Below are 19,625 nucleotides of genomic sequence, written 5' to 3'. Positions count from 1 at the left end.
GCTCCTTTCCTCACATTTTTTTCATGGACTCTGCCAAAACTTGCAGATTCCCAGTGTCTGCAGACCAAAGGGTGAAGTGAGAGGCATTTTTTGGACCTTTCTGTTGTGAATGAAACCAGGTCGGTCCTGCCTGGAGCAATTAATCCCTTCTGTCCCATCACCTGTATGAAAAGCCACGAATGCCCAAGCTACAGACACAAACACAGCCTGTACTGTAACTGTTGGGGGAGTTTTCAATCTAATACAAGATATTTATAGAGATTTACACAGACATATTTGTAGGAGCAAGAAATATACTCTGAGCCAAGCTGGAAATACTGAACAACTCAGTGGCTTGGGATGAAATAAGTGCTCTGAAGCCTGAAAACTGAAGACAACCCTAACTTTTGAAAAATAAAGGACATCAGCAGCCATCCTCTGCTCTCTGGAGTGACACTGGGCCAACCATAACTGCAGTGGCCAACACTCCACTGGCAAAAGGAACAGCTCTGAGGCTGCTTGACCAGTGCCATGGACATTTGTTTCCTGCAGCACATCTCGGTTGTGAAGGCACAGGGTGGATTTATGAGAGCTGCACATGCAGAAATGGAAGAATGAAGAGATCTTCACTGGTCCCAGGCAGGAACAAGAAGATTTCCAAATGTACAGTGCAACCCTTGGCAGGCTCAGCCAGAGGGATGCAGGTTCTGGAAGCAGCTGCCTGTGGAACAGCCCTTAGTGCTCAGCACTGACGCTGTGCCTGAGCCTTTCCCTGACTTTGTGTTGGTTAGTTCAGCTCAAAGCACCTACAGGATGCTCTGGAGACTTTGAGGAGTGCCACCTTTCCTTAGAATAGGAGTAATTTGGTACAACAGTGTCCAAGTATCCAAGTAGGAGACAATAGCTGTCCTTTTAAAGGAAAACTTTTCCCAGTCTAAGAGACAAATAGCATTTACATGACATTAACCAGTCACAGTCAACATCCAAACAAAATCTTAATCTCCAGTAATTACACTCAATACTTCCTTGATATTTCTTGTAAAGAGCAAGCTAAACATAACCACTTAACCTTTTTCTAACTCAAAAACCAATATTTTCACTAAAGAAAAAGCTTAATTATGCTACAACCTATGTTGTACACAAAACAATTACAGCTGGTTTCTCCTACCCAAAAGCATATGCTATTCTTAATTAACACATTCCCTCTTTTAAACCAGCCTTTGCTCAGCATGTACATGCAGGGTATACAGACCCTTCCTGTGTTTGAATACTTTCAAGTAAATGTCTACAGCTCCACACCTAAATCAATGTATTACACATTCCACAGTAAGATAAACCTGCAATTTCTACCCAAGTTCCTGAATATTTTTAAGAGCCTCCGACACAGCAAGCTGAGAGTCTTGCAACAGCTTCAATTACTTGGAAAAATACGATTTTTTTTTTTTTTTAATTAGAGGTTGAGCCCTTCCTATTTAAAGCAGTCACACTGCCTGCCCAGCCTGGTGGGTTGCTGGCCAAAACAGGAGCAGGAGTTTGAGGAGAGGCTGCCACAGCTCCTGAGAGGGCAGCACAGCAAGTCAAAGCCCCCCTCTGGAATATCCACCAAGTGCCACAAGCAGAGGAGTCACTCTCTGCTCTTCCCACCCTCACCACCTCAATTGGCTGTCCCAAGAGACAGGATTTTTCCATGTTTCTGGCCACTCCAGGAAAATATTGGGATCCACGGGTGTCAGGAAGGCTTTCTCCTGCTTAGGAAGCGACCTGGGCAGCAGGAATTGTAACAGAAACATAGAATGGTTTGGGTAGGAAAGCACCTTAAAGGTCACCTAGTTCCAACCCCAGCTAAAACTGGGCAGAGAAAGCAGATCTTGCCCTCCTGGTCCTTCTCACCTCACCTTGCAATTTCCTATTTTTTTTTCCTCCCCTTCCAAACTTCCTGTTCCACCAGAGGCTCTGCTTTCTGCCCCAAGCTCCTGAATTGCCCATGGCAGCTTCCTGCTTGGTTCAACACCTCTCCTCTGCCAGCCCATCCTGCAGCTTTCCCAGCCCCCAGTTTTGTCATGTCAGCACTACCAAAAGCATCATGTACCGATTTGTTTTAGTCAGAGGAGTTTTCAGTACAGAAATGAACCTCACAGGAAAGTTTTGATGCTGGTGGAGTCACTTCTCACATCACAACACTGCTCTTTCCTGCTTCCAGCCTCACACAGCTACTTCACAAAAACGAGCTTTTCAATGGTTTTGTCATTCACATTTTTTCGGCTGAGGAACATCAGCACTGCTGCTAAAATCTGCAACAAATGAAAAATGCACTTGGCATTTAAACACCTTCCTTGCCTTGCCAGAAACTGTCACCCCAAGGCAGAAATGCAGAGGGCACCTCTGGTTGCATCTCAGTCATTTCAGCTTCTGGTCTGAAGTTTTAACAAATTCAACCTTGCCATCTCAGTTTAAGCCAAGATCATGGGCCCTCCCCGGAAATATCAATATTTAACCATTTTCTGTCAACTCAGTCACAGAAGCAACAACCTTCAGCAGAGGATCTGCAGCAACTGACACCTGATCTGGTGATCAGGTCCTTCCCTGACACAGAGATTCTTTCTCAGCTAGGGGAGCAATTGCTCAAGTGAAGTTTTAAGATCCCAGAGCTCAGCTGCATCCCATGCTTCCAATCCCATAGCCGTGGGATCACAGAAGAACCAGACTGCAGCCAGACAGCGGAACCTGTTACTTCTGGACAACGATTAGAGGGATAAGAAAAAGGCAACAAATTCCCGGCTGCACAGAAAGTTACACAGTAAAGTGTTTTGTCTCACTCTGTTACATCTTGTCATCACTGTATGCCAGTAGTTTGAGATTATATATATATATAAATTTACTTGCTCTTTTTTTTCAATTGTCTCTGGTGTATCTGGCTAGCATGCAGTGTCTTCATCCACCTGAAAGCCAAGAATCATGATGCTGGGATGCCACACACTTCACTTTGCTGCAGCAGCACACTCAGCAAGGCAGAGCTAAGCCTCTAATTATTCTTTTTTTCGAATACATCCCAAGTAGTATATTCTGTAGTATTTCTGTAATCAGTGCAATATTTCTGTAATAGGTGAAAACTAATTCAGTGATGTATTAAAAAGAAAAATATTTAAATATTAATATTTAATCAAAATCACTAATTGTGACCCCCCCCCCCCCCAAATTTCTGGTTGGAATTCTCAAAAACCTAATACTGTTACACCCAAGTATCTGCAAGAGAATAAGTTATGCTACTCACAGCACACTAACAGCAGAGTGCATAGACACTGCTGATCTGAGCTGGAAAAATGAGGATTAGCATCTCTGCAAGCCAAAGTTAGCCCTTGGAGGGCTGGTAAGATTTCATATTTAACATACAGTATGCTTTCAGCAAGAACAGGCAGCTTAAAAGGAGGGAGAGAGAAGAGGCATAACCCTTGTCATGATAATTCTCTCTTTTGAAGAAGCACAGGGGCATAGAAATGTGGGTAACCTCTGTACAGGATTCCAGTGCAGCCTTCAATCCACAAGTGCATTTCTGGTTTGCTTCCTAGACTTCAGCCTCTCTGAAATACAGACTTGCAGCTTGGCACTGTTGTATTTCAATCAATCGCTTGGTCGAGGATCAGAATGTCATAAATAAAAGGAGCCGAGACAATAAATTTCTGCAGAGATGTAAAATCAAAGACAACAATCCAATAGACTCCCAGGGGGTGGGAGGCTGACACATATTCCAGCTGTTTATATTTCTACTATGAGATGCTGGTTCATTTTAACTTCTTCACTTCTGCACAGCTTGCCAGAGCCACAATTCCAAACAACTGAAAATCTCAATGTGGGTCTGGCATTTTGTTTTGTGCTCTACAACAAAAAGCTGCAGGAGAGAAAAAAACCCTGTGATTGATCAAACTTATCCACAGCCAAAATCCCAGCCCCACCAATGCCTGGCAGGTGAATTACTTGCAAAGACAGGGACAGAAAGGCAGCAAATCACCTGTGGACAGCTTTGTTTGTGAGTAGGATCTGTATCAAAGACTTAAAGCATCAGCACACTCCTCATGAGAAGATGCAGCACAGCAACAGTACCCACCTTTATTGCAGAAGATTGGGGGAATTTAGTCCATGTTTGTAGTGTGGTATTTTAGTTTCTGATACAAAAGGAGCTACAAAACATCCCCTTGCTAATAAGAAAAATTAGTTCTGAAAGCATGCTCCAAAAGCAAAGCACTTAAAGTCTAATTTTGCAGGTAACAAAGTGCCTTTTTTCCAACTTGGATAAAATAAGGTGGGTCACTCCATCACTAGTATCACAAGTAGGAGTGAAGTGTACACAACCTGCAAGGTTTTGTGAGCCATGCACAGTAAATGCATCCTCCACTAACTCCACTTGCATGCTAGAGATTGTCCCTCATACAGCTGGCAAAAGGCAGCAGGGCAGAAGAATCCCTCTGTGTTAAGATCGAAACCTTCTCTGGATATAAAAACCCTCAAAAACTATTACATACCCCAATGTGGTTCACAAAAAAAAAACCCTCAGAAGTTTATCTAAAACCAGAGGATACTGTAGTTTTACACGCCCCAAAGCCAGAAGCCTGAGGTGGATCAACTTTCTGGTTTTAATCTTAATTTCTAGTGCTTCATTTTCTCTTAAAAGAATAATAATTTTTAAAATAAAGGCTTGATGGTTTGGCTTTGTTCTGTTTTGTTTTCAAAGGGGAAGAGCTTGAGGAGAGTTTACAAATTGTTTCAGTGATATGCTTCTTCCAATGTGGTCACCACTGAAATAAGAACTTTCAAAAAAATAGAGCAAACAGTGATCTTTGTTGTCCATGTTTTGTTAGAAATTATTATTATTGCTATCAACAACATTTGGGTAAAAAAAAAGCAAACAAAAAGTCGGATATGAAATTCCCTAAGGATCAAGTGCCACAGCAGGATCCATACAAAGAAATGTGCAGAGCAAAGCCCCTGCAGCACTGTTCCACAGCTCCTCTTCCCAGTGTGCTGCATTAGCACAGGACAGCAAGCTTTAGGGAGCACAGCCATAATTTGATTAGTGCCCACTTTACACGATGCAATTAAATTGCTTTTATACTACAAAAGAAATAAAGTCGCTATTTTTCAAAGTTTTTGACCTCGCAACACAGCAAGCCATAAATTGAGATATTCCCCCAAACAAAGCAGGTATGTGAGCTCACTGCTGCTGGGGACAGGCAGAGAGACCCAAACAGGTCTTTTCCCTTCCTGCTCTTCCCATCCCCCTGGTAATCCTGACCACACCACTCTGCTGCTCTTTCCCAACCACAAACAGTGGCTGCTGGGCCAGATTATCAAGGGAGACATCTGTTTGACTGATAGACAAAACAGGAAAACATGATGGGTGCACTCATTTTGTTTACAATCAACAGTTTTTCTAATGCATTCCTTAATTTTCAGAAGAAATTTCACTGACCTGCAGAACTAACCAAGAAATCCACAGATTTCAACCTGAAACTGCATTTCCAGCCACTAATCTAATTCTTAGAAGTTGACCAGACATAAAACCTGTAAGCTGCAAAAGATCAAAGCTTCTTGTTTCAGATATCAACAGGGCAGACTTGTGCAATGAATCCAAATTTAAGAAAAATTAAAGGTTCAATTTCCAAATTTTTTTTCATGTCATTGGAAACAGAGTTTGTATTTAAATCATTACAGAAATTTTTTCAGTTCTCTTGGAGATCCTACACTACAGAGATTCTAAGTTGCCTTGGAGAGCTTACTTAAACACAAGAGGCTCATCAATTTAAATCAATTGTTAAAATAATTCAGTTAACACCTGGTGCAACCTGCCAAAAGCACACATAGACCTCAGCTCTTCTGCAAATCTGGGTATTGTTTCTCCTGCTTTTCAGTGTATCTCTGAACTGCAAATTCTCTTTCCCACATTTTAGTTTCAACTTGCTTATTGCATATAAATATGACAGGGAAAGGCTATTTCACCTGAAGGCAGAAGGGATGGAGCCCAGCCCTGGGCACAGGGTACCTGGCCACCCACCTTATCAAATATTGCCCCCTGCAGTACTTCCTGCAAAAACACCCAATGGACAAATCCGTTTGTTTTATTCCCAAAGGTTTTCCAGCTTACTGGACTGCTCTAAGCCTGCAATTATCATGCTATTTTATTCACTCCGAGGTTTGTTTTCTGTTTCATAAGCCTTTTTGTTCCCCAAGGATCCTCTCCTGGCATAACCTGGTGCTCCCACACCAACCCAGCAAAGGAGAGATTTTACTCCCATTCACTATTTGGGCCAGAATACAGGGAATTAAATCGTCCTCTACTCAAATAAGGCACAGAATAGTACTTAAAAAAACCACAGGCAACTTTCTCTCCTGTAAACACCAGAACTGGGATTCCAAACCTTTAAGAACCTAAAAACATGTTTGGTGAATACCTATTTTCTTTGAGGTGGAGCTCTCTTCCCCTTAGAGAGAAGTCTCTGCTCTTCAGATTCCTGATCTCCAACTTTCCTCATTACACATTACATAGCAGAAATCTTACTAACTGCATTATTGATGAAGCCGAGTCAAACAAGTTAAAATGCCAACTTTTTAAACTTCGATATATAAATAGAAAATCTTTAAGTTCTCCAGTGAGTTTCAGCACTCAAAGCAAATAGGAAGAGGCCTCTCAGTGTTTGGGAAAGGATGCCACTGAAGTTAGTAGTGACAAGCTGTTCAGATGGGAACTGGTAAATACGCAATATAAGAAATAGGAAAAGGAAATATTTAGAACCGAGCGATGCCAAAATTGCAATCAGCAAATGGAAGGCTAAATGTGCTGAGCAAATCTGGATGCTTTTTTTATTATTTATTTTTATTGTTTGAGCCGTGCCATATAACCATCTCGTTACAAGAATGGATCAATAACAGCCCCTGGCCACCCGCTGCAGTGTCGTGTCACACCTCCACCCACAGCCCCTGCGACAGCGTTCTGCTGGAAGGGACATGCTCAGCCCCGCTAAGAAAAGCAGTGCTGGCCTGCTTCTGCTTCTTTGGGTTTGAAAAAACTTGGATACTTGAAGCCAGTGGGGATCTGTGATATCCAAGCCACAAGAGAGGAGAATTTTAGAATGTGTGGGGGACTGCAAACAGCCACGATGACTCTCAAAAGCTGCAAGTACTGAAGTGCCCAGTTGTACAGTGATGCACGTGACAACAAAGTGATTGCATGAAGGTGCGTGACACCCATCTTCTGAAGGTGACATTCCCCAAATCCCTGAGCCCGCAGCTGAGGCTGCAGGACAGCACCATGGCAGTGGCAATGCAGAGCCAGAGGGACGCGCACGCAGTAGCTGGCAGGGAGGACAGGTGAGTGTCACCACCACGCTCACGCCAGCCAAAGCCACCAAAAGCAACTGTCATTTGGTGCCAGTAAAGCAGGAAGAGGTCAGGTGAACATAGGAGTAGAGGAGCAGCCGGCACACATCTTCCTTTGTAAAGGACTCAAAGCAGTGGGAGGTGCTGATGGTATGAAATGTTTCTGTTTCAGGCTGGAGAATGCAAAAGAATGGCTTCATAAATTATTCTCTGTTCTGAAGGAAGAGTGAATAGACTTGAAGGACAGGTGATGTCTCTAAAATATGCAAATAGAGTTGAGCTGGTCCAAGCAATTACCTTTCCACTGCCTGGAACTTCAGACTGAAAGGAATGACTCACAAGAAACAAAAGATGTGCTAAAAGGTAGAAGATGACGAAGGAAGACTGCATGAAGAGGAGAAGGAGACAGCATGGAAAAGAATATTAAAGAATATTCCTGACCTCCTACTAACAGCTGTTCTTGGGAAAAGGAACAAAACAACCCGTAGCACGTAGTAAGACCATGCCAACACAGAAAGGTTGAATTGTAAAACATCCTGAAAGGCAATTGTGATTACTGGTTCCAGACAAACACAGCCATGAGATTCCCGTGGCTTTGTGGATGTACAGACACTGGACCTCACCTCAAATATCCTCGAGGTTACCTGTTAATTTTAAAGACTTTTTAGCAAATAAAATTGCTGAAACTAAGTGCAATACAATAATTTCTTCCCAGATTTTAGACAAAGCTCTGAAAGAGAAGATTAGGCAGGACTATGAGATAACCTGCAGCGAGCAAGGGTGAAAAAGAAACTAAACCACATTGCAAATAGCCAAGCAGATACTGTCAAAAACGGCACACAAACTTCAGAGAGCAGGGGCTGCTGCCTCTCCACATTCAGCTGTCTCCTAAAAGTGTGGGTACTCCAAAGTCAGCACAGGAATAGGAAGTAGCAGGTGAGATTTGGGCTGCTCTTAGACGTCTCACTGCTTCTGGACACAAATTCAGGGCAGACCTACTGCATCAGGACCCTTTCACTTTTGTTTTTTTCCCGTCCAAAACAAAGATATTAAATTAAAGCAGATAAACCAGATGCTGGTAGTATACTAATAAAGAAACTTCAATATGAAAGAATGAATCAATGGAGAAACAAGAAAAAGGAATGAAGAAATGGATCTATTTGGACTGCAAAAGAAATATTGCACTTATTTCCATTCCATTTATTAACAAAAACACTGACAGCCTGAAGGCTGCAGAACAGCAGCAAATATGCTGAGGAAAAAATGAACCTATGAAAAAAATAAGCGGTTTTAAGCTTAAAATTTTACTAGAGGATCAAGATAACAAAGCCCTTTTGCAAATATATGAAACAGACTAAGGAGGCTTTAAAATTACACAGAAGAACAACTTTTATGGATGAGATGAATGGTTGAAGAAAAAGTAAGCTGGGAACATTGAGAAAGCTTTAAAATAGCAAAATTCACCAGGATGAACAATAAGAAATTGAACACTTTCGTACTGTAATTACTATTTATGATTCATAATGATAAGAAAGACAAACTTTTCAAATTTGTAATGTGCACTTCATACTGCTTTTAACCAAGCAATTGGAGTATTTCATTCACAATCTATGGAATGGTGGAAAAAACTGAAGGAACCCAGCAGATGAACATGTAAAGGAGACACAATGACAGTGATGAAGCACCTTGTAATGTACCCACTGCTCTTTTCTATAAATCTAATTCGAAATTTGAGGACTAAAGTAGCTGTTTTAGCTCCATCCCCGACACATGCATCTCCATCATTTTAAAGAACAGAGCTCCCTCTCGTGGCTCAAGAACTTGGACTTGGTGAGGAGAAAGAAGGAGAGCAGCATGAGATGCATCAGAGAGGACTCCTGAGAGAATTTCCGTCCTATAAAAGTGGAATTAAAAGGATGATGTAATAAGAAGGACAGGTGAATTCTTGTGAAGAAAGCAAAGCCACCTTTATTTCAATGCGACTTTTAAATTACATTTTCTGCTAAGGTAATCTCTTTACCTTAGGTGAAGAGGGAAGGTGCTGCCAACCTTTCTCTGTTTGCTGTTTGAGTTCTTTAAAATATTTGTATTGTAAAAACGTATTAGTCCTCATCCCTGGCTGACAGTTTTCTAACCTGAAGCTCACAACTCTAACAGTAAGTATTTTTGTGAGGCAAGGAAGTGAAGGGAATACCCAAAAAGCTAAGCCTGTCACCATGCTGAAAAATTAGTTCAGGAAAGAACGGAGTATTCTGTTTGAATTCTTTTTTAAAAATTTTTTAATTGATACTTATGTGTTTCACTTGACACTTACTTCATTCAGGATTATACACAGATTTTTTACAAATTACTTTATTTCTGTATGAGAATTTTAGCCTGGACAATAATTTACCCAGCAAGCAGTCAACTTTGGCTAACTGCACAGCACATAAAACTATCTTCTCCAAGGACATAAAAAAGGATTTTTTCTAAATGGCAACCTTTCTTTGCTGCAAAAACACTATGAATGGCATGAAACATGGACAAGTGAAGAAAAAAAAATTGACCTTAAGTCTCAAGAACAACATCAGAAGACAACTCATAATCAAATTCTTGATTCATAGGATTGTGCCCACACAAGATTCTGCATCCAAAGCACAGGACCATAGAAGAACAAATTTCCTACCATGAGAAGAAATTACCATGCCCTCAGCATTTTACTGTTAGTGAAATATCTCCACCCTATTTCCAAAAGCTATACTTTTTCTAAAGAGCAATCCTCTTTAAAAATTGTATAAAAGTCAGTCTATAAAGAGGAGATATCCTTAAGGATTCAATCAAGTAATAAACCTGGTAGATGAAATACAAATTAATTAAAATGACAGTACAGTCTCCCTATAACACACAGATACAGACTTGTTATGTTGGAGTACCTAATCATAATCAGATTTGGTAATTTGCTGCATGGAAACAAAAAGGAAACATTTTTAGAATTGATCATTCAGTTCATGTCACTTTCATGGAGATTGCTTTCTATTGATCAACATTTAAATAGCAGTTGAAAAGAGAAGGATGAGAAAAGGATAAAAAGTATCTTTACATGCTAAATACAGCATGAACCAATAAGAGCAAAATAAATTAGATCACTACAGCCAAAGCAACCCTGTGCATGAGCTTGCTGTAATGAAGATCATTATGAATGAAAGAGATGGTTCTTCATGCTTCAGTCATAACAAAAGGAGAGTCTTAAAAACGAATTTAGACTTTAATCTGCTCAAAATGAAGTTTGCCATGCAGCAATTAAAGCCTGTGAGAAGCTGAACCATTGTCAGCTTCACAAAGACAAATGTTGGTTTGTTTTCCGAAGGATCTCCCCACGTTTCCTACCTGTGGATTCCAGCTGGGGTCGAGTTTTTTCACTGCAGCGATGTATTCCTGCATAGCTTGGTGAGGGCTGGTATCTCCCAGGGCTTTCCAAGCCTCCCTAGGAGCAACAGCAAAACACCAGTGAGCCCCTCAGAGACAGCACAAGGTGTTTTTATAGTGACATCGGTGGAACAAGGCAAACAGTTTCAGCTAAACCCTTGCAGGGCATGCAAAGCCATCTTTCATTCAGTTTGAAATGGTCAACTTTTCTCTGAGGCTGTGAATGGCCACTGTCAGTGCAGCTCTGTTGTAAAAGGATCTTTCAGGGGATCCTGATTTAGGAACACAGTTTGTGTTCCAGCAGCTATTTCCACATTTTTGCTGTATGCACACCAGTTCTGGATGAAGACAGTAAATACAGGAGTCTGTGATTTCATATTTGCATCAGGCATAGCAGCAAACATTTCCCTGTTAAACAAAGGATTTTAAAACTACTTTAGTGGCAACTCTCTGAGCTGATATCCCCATGGTCCATAATTTGTCAACAGAGGAGACATTGCAACAAAAAGCAGAGTCAGAATTGCTAGGAATGACAAGGATTTCCTCTTACCATTTCTGCTTTCCCTCAAAATCAAAGAAGCTTGGCTTGGGAGTGTTACAGGTTCCAAGTTTCACCTAAAGAAAAGAAATTTCCTTCTGTCAGAAAAAAACAAAGGGGACTTGTGCAAGGAAAATTCTGTGTTCTGATGGCTTCAGGGTAACCGTGTCACAAGGCCAGAAGAAAGGTTTTTTTGGGAAACAACTTCATCAACCCCATCTTACCCCTGCCTTAGCACCTCTGCATCCCTGGGTTTTCTTTGCATGATGCACGGGAAGCAATTTTGTTGAGCAGCTCATTTCTTTTGCATGCATTACCCACGGGGATAACCAGTGAGTGATTTCCCACTAATGTTATGTTTATTACCCAGCCAAATGCCTCATCTTCCACCAGTGTAAAGAAAAAAATCTGTTGATTAGGGTTTCTACAGAGATGATTATTCATTATGGTTGAAATTCACCTGCTTCTGCACAAAACTCGAGTAAACAGACTTTGCTTAATTAAAATATATATAATAATAATTGCTTAATTAAGGTCTTCAGGAAGGCAAGGGGACAAACTTGGAGCAAAGGAATGCCAGGCAGCTCCTGAATTTGCTCTGAGGCACCTGGCTGCAGGAAGCACTGCATGAGAGACAAGTCAAGGCCTCAGTGCCAGAGATGAACCAATCTGTCAGAAGCAAGGCAGAAATTAAAATGTATGTGTGTGTGGGGGGGTGAAATTAAAAAACACAAGGAAGAAAGGGAATGAGAACCCAGGGGTAGATATATAGAAAAAAGTGTCATAGCCAATGTAAAACAGACTTGGTGCCAATGGGATTCAGGCAGTTTTCCATGCCAAAATTTTTTTAACAGAAGGATGATGGGTGAAAGGCTAGAAGTCAGAGTTGAACCAGAGCAGCAGCCCCTGGGAAGCAGTTACCACAGCAAGTCCCCCTAAGACAGGGCACAGCACAGATGGGCACCCCAGGGAGGGGACACAGGTACATCCTGGAGATGGGCAAAGGCTTCTGGAGAAAGATTTTGTTAGCCAAGCAAAACCAAACTGCATCCAGCAAATGTTTTATGAAATATGCTCAAGTGTTCAGGCAGGTGAAGTGCTTAAATCAACTAACAATTCTTCACCTTAACAGGGTGGGGATTTTATGCTGAGGATGGAAGCATTAATCAGGCTTTAAAGAGAGCATGCCCATGCTGAGAGATATTTATTAGTTATACTATGTTTTCATTTAAAGTGTTAGAGGATATGAGTGACTGTAACTGAAATTAATTTTCTGTACATCTGACTGTCTCCCAGTGAGCAATTCATCCAAATTAGAACATCTTAGCTGGTCTTTAAAACAACATATTGCATTTCATGGAGAAATAGGAGAATAGGCTAGCAACAGTTAAGTTCTATAAATCAGTCACAATTCATGTAGTCTAAATGTTTTTTTTTTCTATGCTCTGAGGTGGATTGGACCACTTGTTTTAAAAAGCAAAACAAACTAGGGAATAAAATGCAAATTCATTATCTGTATGGAAAACGCCTGGTTGGCAATTCTTTAGTTCAACAGCCAACCTGCAGAAATTGGCCAAGATAGATTAAAAAAAAAAATCTGTTTTAATATTAATTTTCCACTGCCATCATCAAAACACGACAGCAGTTTCCTCTCTGGAGATTTGGCACTCAAAGGCTGTTCTAGCGTTGGGGAAGACTGTTAGTAACATTGATAGTAATACAAATCAAGGAACAGTAGTTAAATTTCATCCATCAAGAAGGGAAAAAAGTGCACTTGTGCCCTGTTTGCTATTTTAAGGTACATTAAAAAGGCTTGCAGTGGTTTTGTTGGAAAGAATAAAACACAGGATTTTGGCTCTTCTCTTTTTGCTGCAAGACTCACAAAGTAGGAGAAACTAAGGAGGAATTTAACATAAAAGGCGACCCAAGCCTGACAGCTGAGGAAGGGGAGTAAAACATGCCAACACAGACAAAAAAGGCAAAATTTTGTGCAGGACTTGCTCTTCCTGCTACTTCCCTAGAGGACCTCAAAAGCTGTTTTACTCCATAGCCAGCACGAAGCCAAGAGCCTTTATTAGTATTTTAAATTAAGACTTTCTCATTCTGTGTCCAGAAAATAATTATTGAAGGTCTCTAGGGTGCTGACTGGTCGCTTGATGCTCAGTGCTCCTCATTTACAGTTCATCAGCTGCATTAAAAGAACATGACAGCCAGAATGCATTAAAAACTTCCTGGTATTGCTTCTGCATGCAGAGTTGCCTGCAGGCACAATTCTCCCGAGTCGCACAAACGTGACCCAGGCAGCCCCAAACAGGCAGTGTCTGCAGTCATCTGCATCTGTGGCCAAAATAAATTTGGAAACCTTGGATGAGGCCTTCACCTGAGAGCTGAAGGTCAATGACATTCAGAAGAGGGAGAGATGCTCATAGATGTGTTAATGCTTTTCACTGTGCCCATTTACATTCAGCTGCTGCTCCACACTGTGAGAAACCTTGAGATTCTCCTCACACCTGACTCCACGACTGGTTCTCCCTCCCTGGTGGTGGTTAAATGGCTCTTTGCTAATTTTTCTGCCAACATATTTATACAGCAGGGTGTTCCAGCCAAATATATATTCCTACCTGATTGTAAGGTGAATTGTATTTGCAGCCTCCCTGCGGAGCAATAACAAGAACAGAATCTCCACGGACAGCAGGACTGAGCTCTCACTGTACACAAGCCAAGTCAAATAAACTGCTTTTTCGAGACAGCAATTCCTGCCTGCTCCTGCCCACAGCTCTGCCCCAAACCACGGGAAAGCCCTGACTGAAAACGGGGCCTAAGGAAGGACAAGCAAACACCAACCACAGAATGGGGGTCATGATGACCAAGGGACTGTCTACCCCAGAGAGACAGAATCACACTGGTAACAATCAAGTCAGTGCCATCCCACAGTTCCACGCCACAGGAAGCTGCAGGCAGAAATTCTTGTGTTCATGGCAGGCTTGTGGCATCACATTCCACAATATTTGAAAGACATAATGCAAAATTGATACTGTATATTGGTACTGTATCCTTGAGCCCACACTCGGAGACAGTACAGGCCCCGCTTTGCCATCAGCACTGGACTTGTAGCTTGCCAGCACCTCTCAGTATTCACATAGATACATCCTCCTCCTGACAGGGCAGTTTTCCCAGTCCAATAATTTCCAGCAAGTTCTGGATCCCCTCCCCTATCTAAATCACCACTGCTACATTGGTGTCCATTACTGCACCTTCTGAACCTCAGATTTTGACCTTCTCCACATGACAGGCAAGCGCTCCCTTCACTTCACCACTACAGACACAAGGCCCAGACTAGTGATCTGCCCAAAGCCACACAGAAAGCACTGGAAGGAAAGAAAAATCAGTCCCAGTCCAGAACCTCATGGACTAAAAGTCCTCCTGTTGTGTTCTCCTAGTCTCTTCTTTCTGCTGTGGGGCTGAGTCATAAACTCAGCAACATCTTCTAAAAACCTCACTGGAGATGACAACTAAGCAATTCCCTTATTTTCAGGTCTCTGACACATAAACAAAATCAGAGAGAAAAGTAATAAAATCCTGAAATGGCCTCCAATAAAAGGTAATAAAATTCCAGGAAAATGTCTATATACCCAAATAGTTGGAAATAAATAATATACAGTATTTTAACAGAGAGCTCAGCTGTTACTGTCACCTCTTTTATGACAGTGCTGTATCTTAAATCAAAGCCTTTAGTGACACAAAACACTAAACTGGGAAAAGACAAGGATGCCAAATCAAGGACAGTGGACAGATCTGAGTCAGCACCTTTTGTGTGCCAGCAATTCCACCATCCAGCGGGGTAATATATTAGCAGCTCATTATGCATCCTGATATGGCTGCTGTAATTAAATACAGAAAACTTGCATTAAGCACCCTCATTTTGATTTAAAGCACAAAATGATGCAAAACTTAAAGTTAGCAGGGCATAATCCTGCAGTGGCTGTGCTAGCAAACCTTTGCCATCGCCAGTGCCAGCACTACGCTCCCAGGCACCTTTCCGAACTGGGAAGGCACAGAAATCCAGGAGCCAAGCACAGCCTGAAACCAAGGAGCACAAAGGCACTCGCTGTCACATCCTGCTTGGTCAGGGACACAGGAGAAGGACACGGAAATGCCCTGTTCTTCTGAGTGGAAGGCAACTGGAAATCTGTGCTGACAGAGTGTTAATTGTCAGCTTTTCCTGATTTGTATCAAAAATCTTGTGAAACAGCTTCTGATTTTTGCAATTTTTAACATTAAACTCCTTATTGGTCTTACAGAGTTAACACCAGGAAACCCTCTATAGTCTGTGGACAGTCATGAGCTGACAAGCAAGCAATCCCTTCCCATTTCCATCCAGGATAGTCACAAAGCATTTTAAACAGAGCGAAAAATAAAGACGTTATTTGCAACAAGAATCCTGAGAATACAGACAAAAAATTATAGAAGAGACACCTTTTTCCTCTCATCCTGGGCATTGTAAGATCCTCCTCGTATTTTTTTTTTTCCTACTCTCCTTTTTCTTACAAGGGAAAGAGAAACGTGGGCTCCTGTGTAAGCGCCAAGCAGAGCCTGAAAACAAAACCTCACGTGACCAGCCTGCTTTTAATGTAATTACTACTGCACAAACCACAGCCTGGGAGCTGCCAGCTTAGAGGATAATTAAATATTGCACTAAAAAATTGAGAGCACTTATACATGGCAGTAGTAGGACACAAGATAATCCATATGGGAGGAACATATATGGGAGATGTTGGAGCTGGGAAGCCCAAATTTGTCTGTTCATCCAAATGAGTGGGATTCAGTTCTCAAAGCTGAGGCAGCACCTCTTGTCACACACTTGAGCCATAGAATCACAGAATGGTTTGGGTTGAAAGATCACCTAGTTCCAAGCCCCTGCCGTAGACAGGGACACCTTCCACTACAACAGGTTGCTCAGAGCTCCATCCAGCTCATCTTCCGGGTGTAACAACACTAACAGTTTCTGTTTCTCTAAGTTAAGCGATTGTTACAGTCCTTTGCGACTGGTGCTTTGTTTGGTTTATGTAACTTCTCCCACAGGAGCAGGGAGAAGTTACACTGTGCATTCCGACAAGGATGTATCCTATAGCTTGCTCAGTTCACACTGACTGAAGGGGAAGTGGGGGTTGTGTTCAAGGTTACAACCAGAACCGGCCAGCTCAGCTGTGGACTTGGTTCTCCACACCGATTTCAACCACGGTGGACTCTGCCAAAGCCAAATCAATGCCACAGAATCATTAAGGTGGGAAAAAACCTCCACGATCATTCAGTCCAACTTTTGGCCAAACACCACCATTCCCACTAAACCATATGGCAAAGTGCCACATCTGCTTGGTTTTTGAACGGTTCCAGGTATGGTCATTCCACCACTTCCCTGGGCAACCCATTCCAGTCTTTGCCCACTCTTCCAGGCAAGAAGTTTTTCCTAATATCCAGCCTGGACCTCTGCTGGCAGAACTTGAGTCTGGCTCCTGTTGTTCAAAGGATGCAGTGTCAGGGCCACCTGCACTGAGCAAGGGTGAGAGGAGAGGTGAAGAACAACAACCAGGGTGATGGATTTACAGAATCATTTGGTTTGGAAAAGATCTGTGAGATCACTGAGTCCAACCTTAGACCAATCACCACCTTGACAACCAGACCACAGTGCTAAGGGCCACGTCCAGTAATTTCTTAAACACCTCCAAGAACAGTGACTCCATCACCTCCCGTGGGCAGCCCTTGCCAATGCCTGACCATCTTTTCAGTGAGGAATTCTTCCTGATGTCCTACCTGAACTGTGCCCAGTCCAGCTTTTTGTCCTGTCACATGTTACTTGGGAGCATAACCCGACCTCCACCTGGCCACAACCTCCTCTCAGGTGGATTTAGAAAGCAACGAAGTTCCCTCTGAGCCTCCTTTACTCCCGGCGGAGCCCCCCCAGCTCCCTCAGCCGCTCTTCACCAGACTTGTGCTCCAGACCCTTCCCCAGCTCTGTTCCCTTCTCTGGACATGCTCCACCACCTCAGTGTCTTTCCTGAATTGAGGAGCCCAAAACTGAACCCAGAAGTTGAGATGTGACCTCACCCAGGTCACAGCAGGGGGTCGGTCACTGCCCTGGTCCTGCTGGAACTGAAAATTTCAATTCTCTGTGTTACTTATCAGCGGTAACTATGGCTAATACAGCCCAGGATGCCTTGGCCTTGGACATGTTCAGCTACTGTGGACCGGCACGGCCGGGTCCTTTCTCGCTGGGGCACTTCCCAAGCACTCTTCCCCCGAATTTCGCGGTGCTCTGTCCCACCAGACTCCATCCAGCTCCGCCGCAGGTGCAGCCGGCGCTGTCCTGGCGGGAGATACTCCCGCTCCCGCCATCACCCGGGACGCAACTTTCCTCCCTGGCACTGCTGCCACATTTTGGGCCGCAGCCCCGCAGGCACGCGGCCGCGGGAGAGCCCCAGGCCCGGCCCCTCGGGACACCGCACTGGTGTCGCCCCCGACCCGGCCCGACCCGGCCCGCTCGCCCCGAGGCCGCGCTCAGCCCGTGGGCCGGTCCCGCCTCACCTGCTTGTAGCGGGCGTACAGGTAGAGCAGCTGCTCCTTGCTGGCGGTGGACAGCAGCGAGGGGAGCCGCTCGGCGGCCTGCTCGAAGAGCGCGGGCAGGTCCTGGCCCGGCGCCGCCGCGCCCGTGGCCGCCGCCTCGGAGCCCGAGCTGAGCTCGCCGCCGCTCCCGCCCGCCGCCGACAGCGGGGGCGACGCCATGGCGGCCCGCGCCCGCCCCGGTCCGCCCGACAACACGCTCCCCCGCCGAGCCTCGGTACGCGCGCCCACACCGCCCGCGGGAAACGCGCGCCGCGCACGAGGGTTCCGGACGGCCGTGGATCCGCGTGTCGGCGAGCGGCGACGTGACGTAGAATGCCAGAATCGTTTAGGTTGGGAAAGACCTCCAAGATGATCGAGTCCGAACGTTTCCCCAGCAGCACCAATATCTTCGCCACTAAACCATGTCCTCAGGTGCCACATCCAGGCGTTTTTTGAGTACTTACATGGATGGTGCCTGCCCTGTCCAAAAGACTGACAGCCCTCTCCATATAAAAACTTTCCTAATATCAAATCTAAACCTCCCCTGCCGCAACTTGAAGCCGTTTCCTCTCATCCTGTCGCTTGTTACCTGGAAGAAGAAGCTGACACTTGGCTCATTCCACCCTCCTGTCAGGGGGCTGTAGAGAGCGAGATCTCCCCTGAGCCCCCTCAGCTCTCTCAGCCGCTCCTCACCAGAATTTTGTTCCAGACTCTTCCCCAGCTCCGTTGCCCTTCTCTGGACTTGGTCTGGCACCTCAATGTCCTTCCTGAATTGAGGGGCTCAGAAATGGACACAGGATTCAAGGTGTGACCCCTCCAGCGCCCAGCACAGAGGTGTAAGTTAAGGGGGTGGATCTTAAAGCTCATCCAGTCCTACTTCCCGCCACGGGCAGGGACACGTCCCGCTGCACCAGGCTGCTCCAAGCTCTGTCCAACCCGGCCTTGGACACTTCCAGGGATGGGGCAGCCACAGCTTCTCAGGGCAACCCCTCCCGCGTCCCCCGCGGTCCCGTCCCGGGGCTGCCGCTGCCGTCTCCGCCTCGTCATCATCTTCCTCCTCATTGTCTTCCTCCCGGGACCACTGGAGGGCACTCGCAGGCCGCTCCGGGACCATCCCGGCGAGTGTGGGGCGGGTACCCGGGACACGATGTCCGGTATCAGCCGAGATGCTCCCGGGACACAGCGCCCGGGATCGGCCGGGATCCTCCCGGGACACAGTGCCCGGTATCAGCCGGGATCCTCCCGAGACACAGTGCCCGGTATCGGCTGGGGTCCTCCCGAGACACAATGCCCGCTGTCAGCCGGGATCCTCCCGGGACACAGTGCCCGGTACCGGCTGGGATCCTCCCGGGACACAGTGCCCGGTGTCAGCCGGGATCCTCCCGGGACACAGTGCCCGGTGTCAGCCGGGATCCTCCCGGGACACAGTGCCCGCTGTCAGCCGGGATCCTCCCGGGACACAGTGCCCAGTGTCAGCCGGGATCCTCCCGGGACACAGTGCCCGCTGTCAGCCGGGATCCTCCCGGGACACAGTGCCCAGTGTCAGCCGGGATCCTCCCGGGACACAGTGCCCGCTGTCAGCCGGGATCCTCCCGGGACACGATGTCCAGTGTCAGTCGGGCCCCCTCCGGGATGCGGTGCTGGATTCCCAGGGGTGACCGTACCCTGCCTTGCCCGGGGGTCTCGGCCAAGAGCCATCCCAAAGGCTGTTTATATTTATCCCGGTATCTGCTTC

The 19,625-nt window shown here is 44.9% G+C and overlaps 1 protein-coding gene across 1 annotated transcript in view; it reads right to left on the bottom strand.

Moving 5' to 3' along the window:
• The window catches only part of ACBD6 (acyl-CoA binding domain containing 6), an 80,938-nt gene extending 62,853 nt beyond the window's left edge, over positions 1–18,085 (bottom strand). The window contains exons 1-3 of the mRNA XM_014874788.2: positions 17,873–18,085; positions 11,303–11,367; positions 10,714–10,810 (exon numbers count right to left, since the gene is read on the bottom strand). Coding sequence (XP_014730274.1) covers positions 10,714–10,810; positions 11,303–11,367; positions 17,873–18,070 — 360 coding nt within the window. The 5' untranslated portion in view covers positions 18,071–18,085. The remainder of the gene's footprint in view (positions 1–10,713; positions 10,811–11,302; positions 11,368–17,872) is intronic.
• Between the last annotated feature and the right edge of the window lie 1,540 nt (positions 18,086–19,625).

Source organism: Sturnus vulgaris, chromosome 9 (genome assembly GCF_052056855.1).
Source record: "Sturnus vulgaris isolate bStuVul1 chromosome 9, bStuVul1.hap1, whole genome shotgun sequence".
Lineage (NCBI taxonomy): Eukaryota > Metazoa > Chordata > Aves > Passeriformes > Sturnidae > Sturnus > Sturnus vulgaris.
The sequence above is the reverse complement of the archived record's forward strand: the minus strand, read 5'-3'. Positions and strand labels throughout refer to the sequence as shown.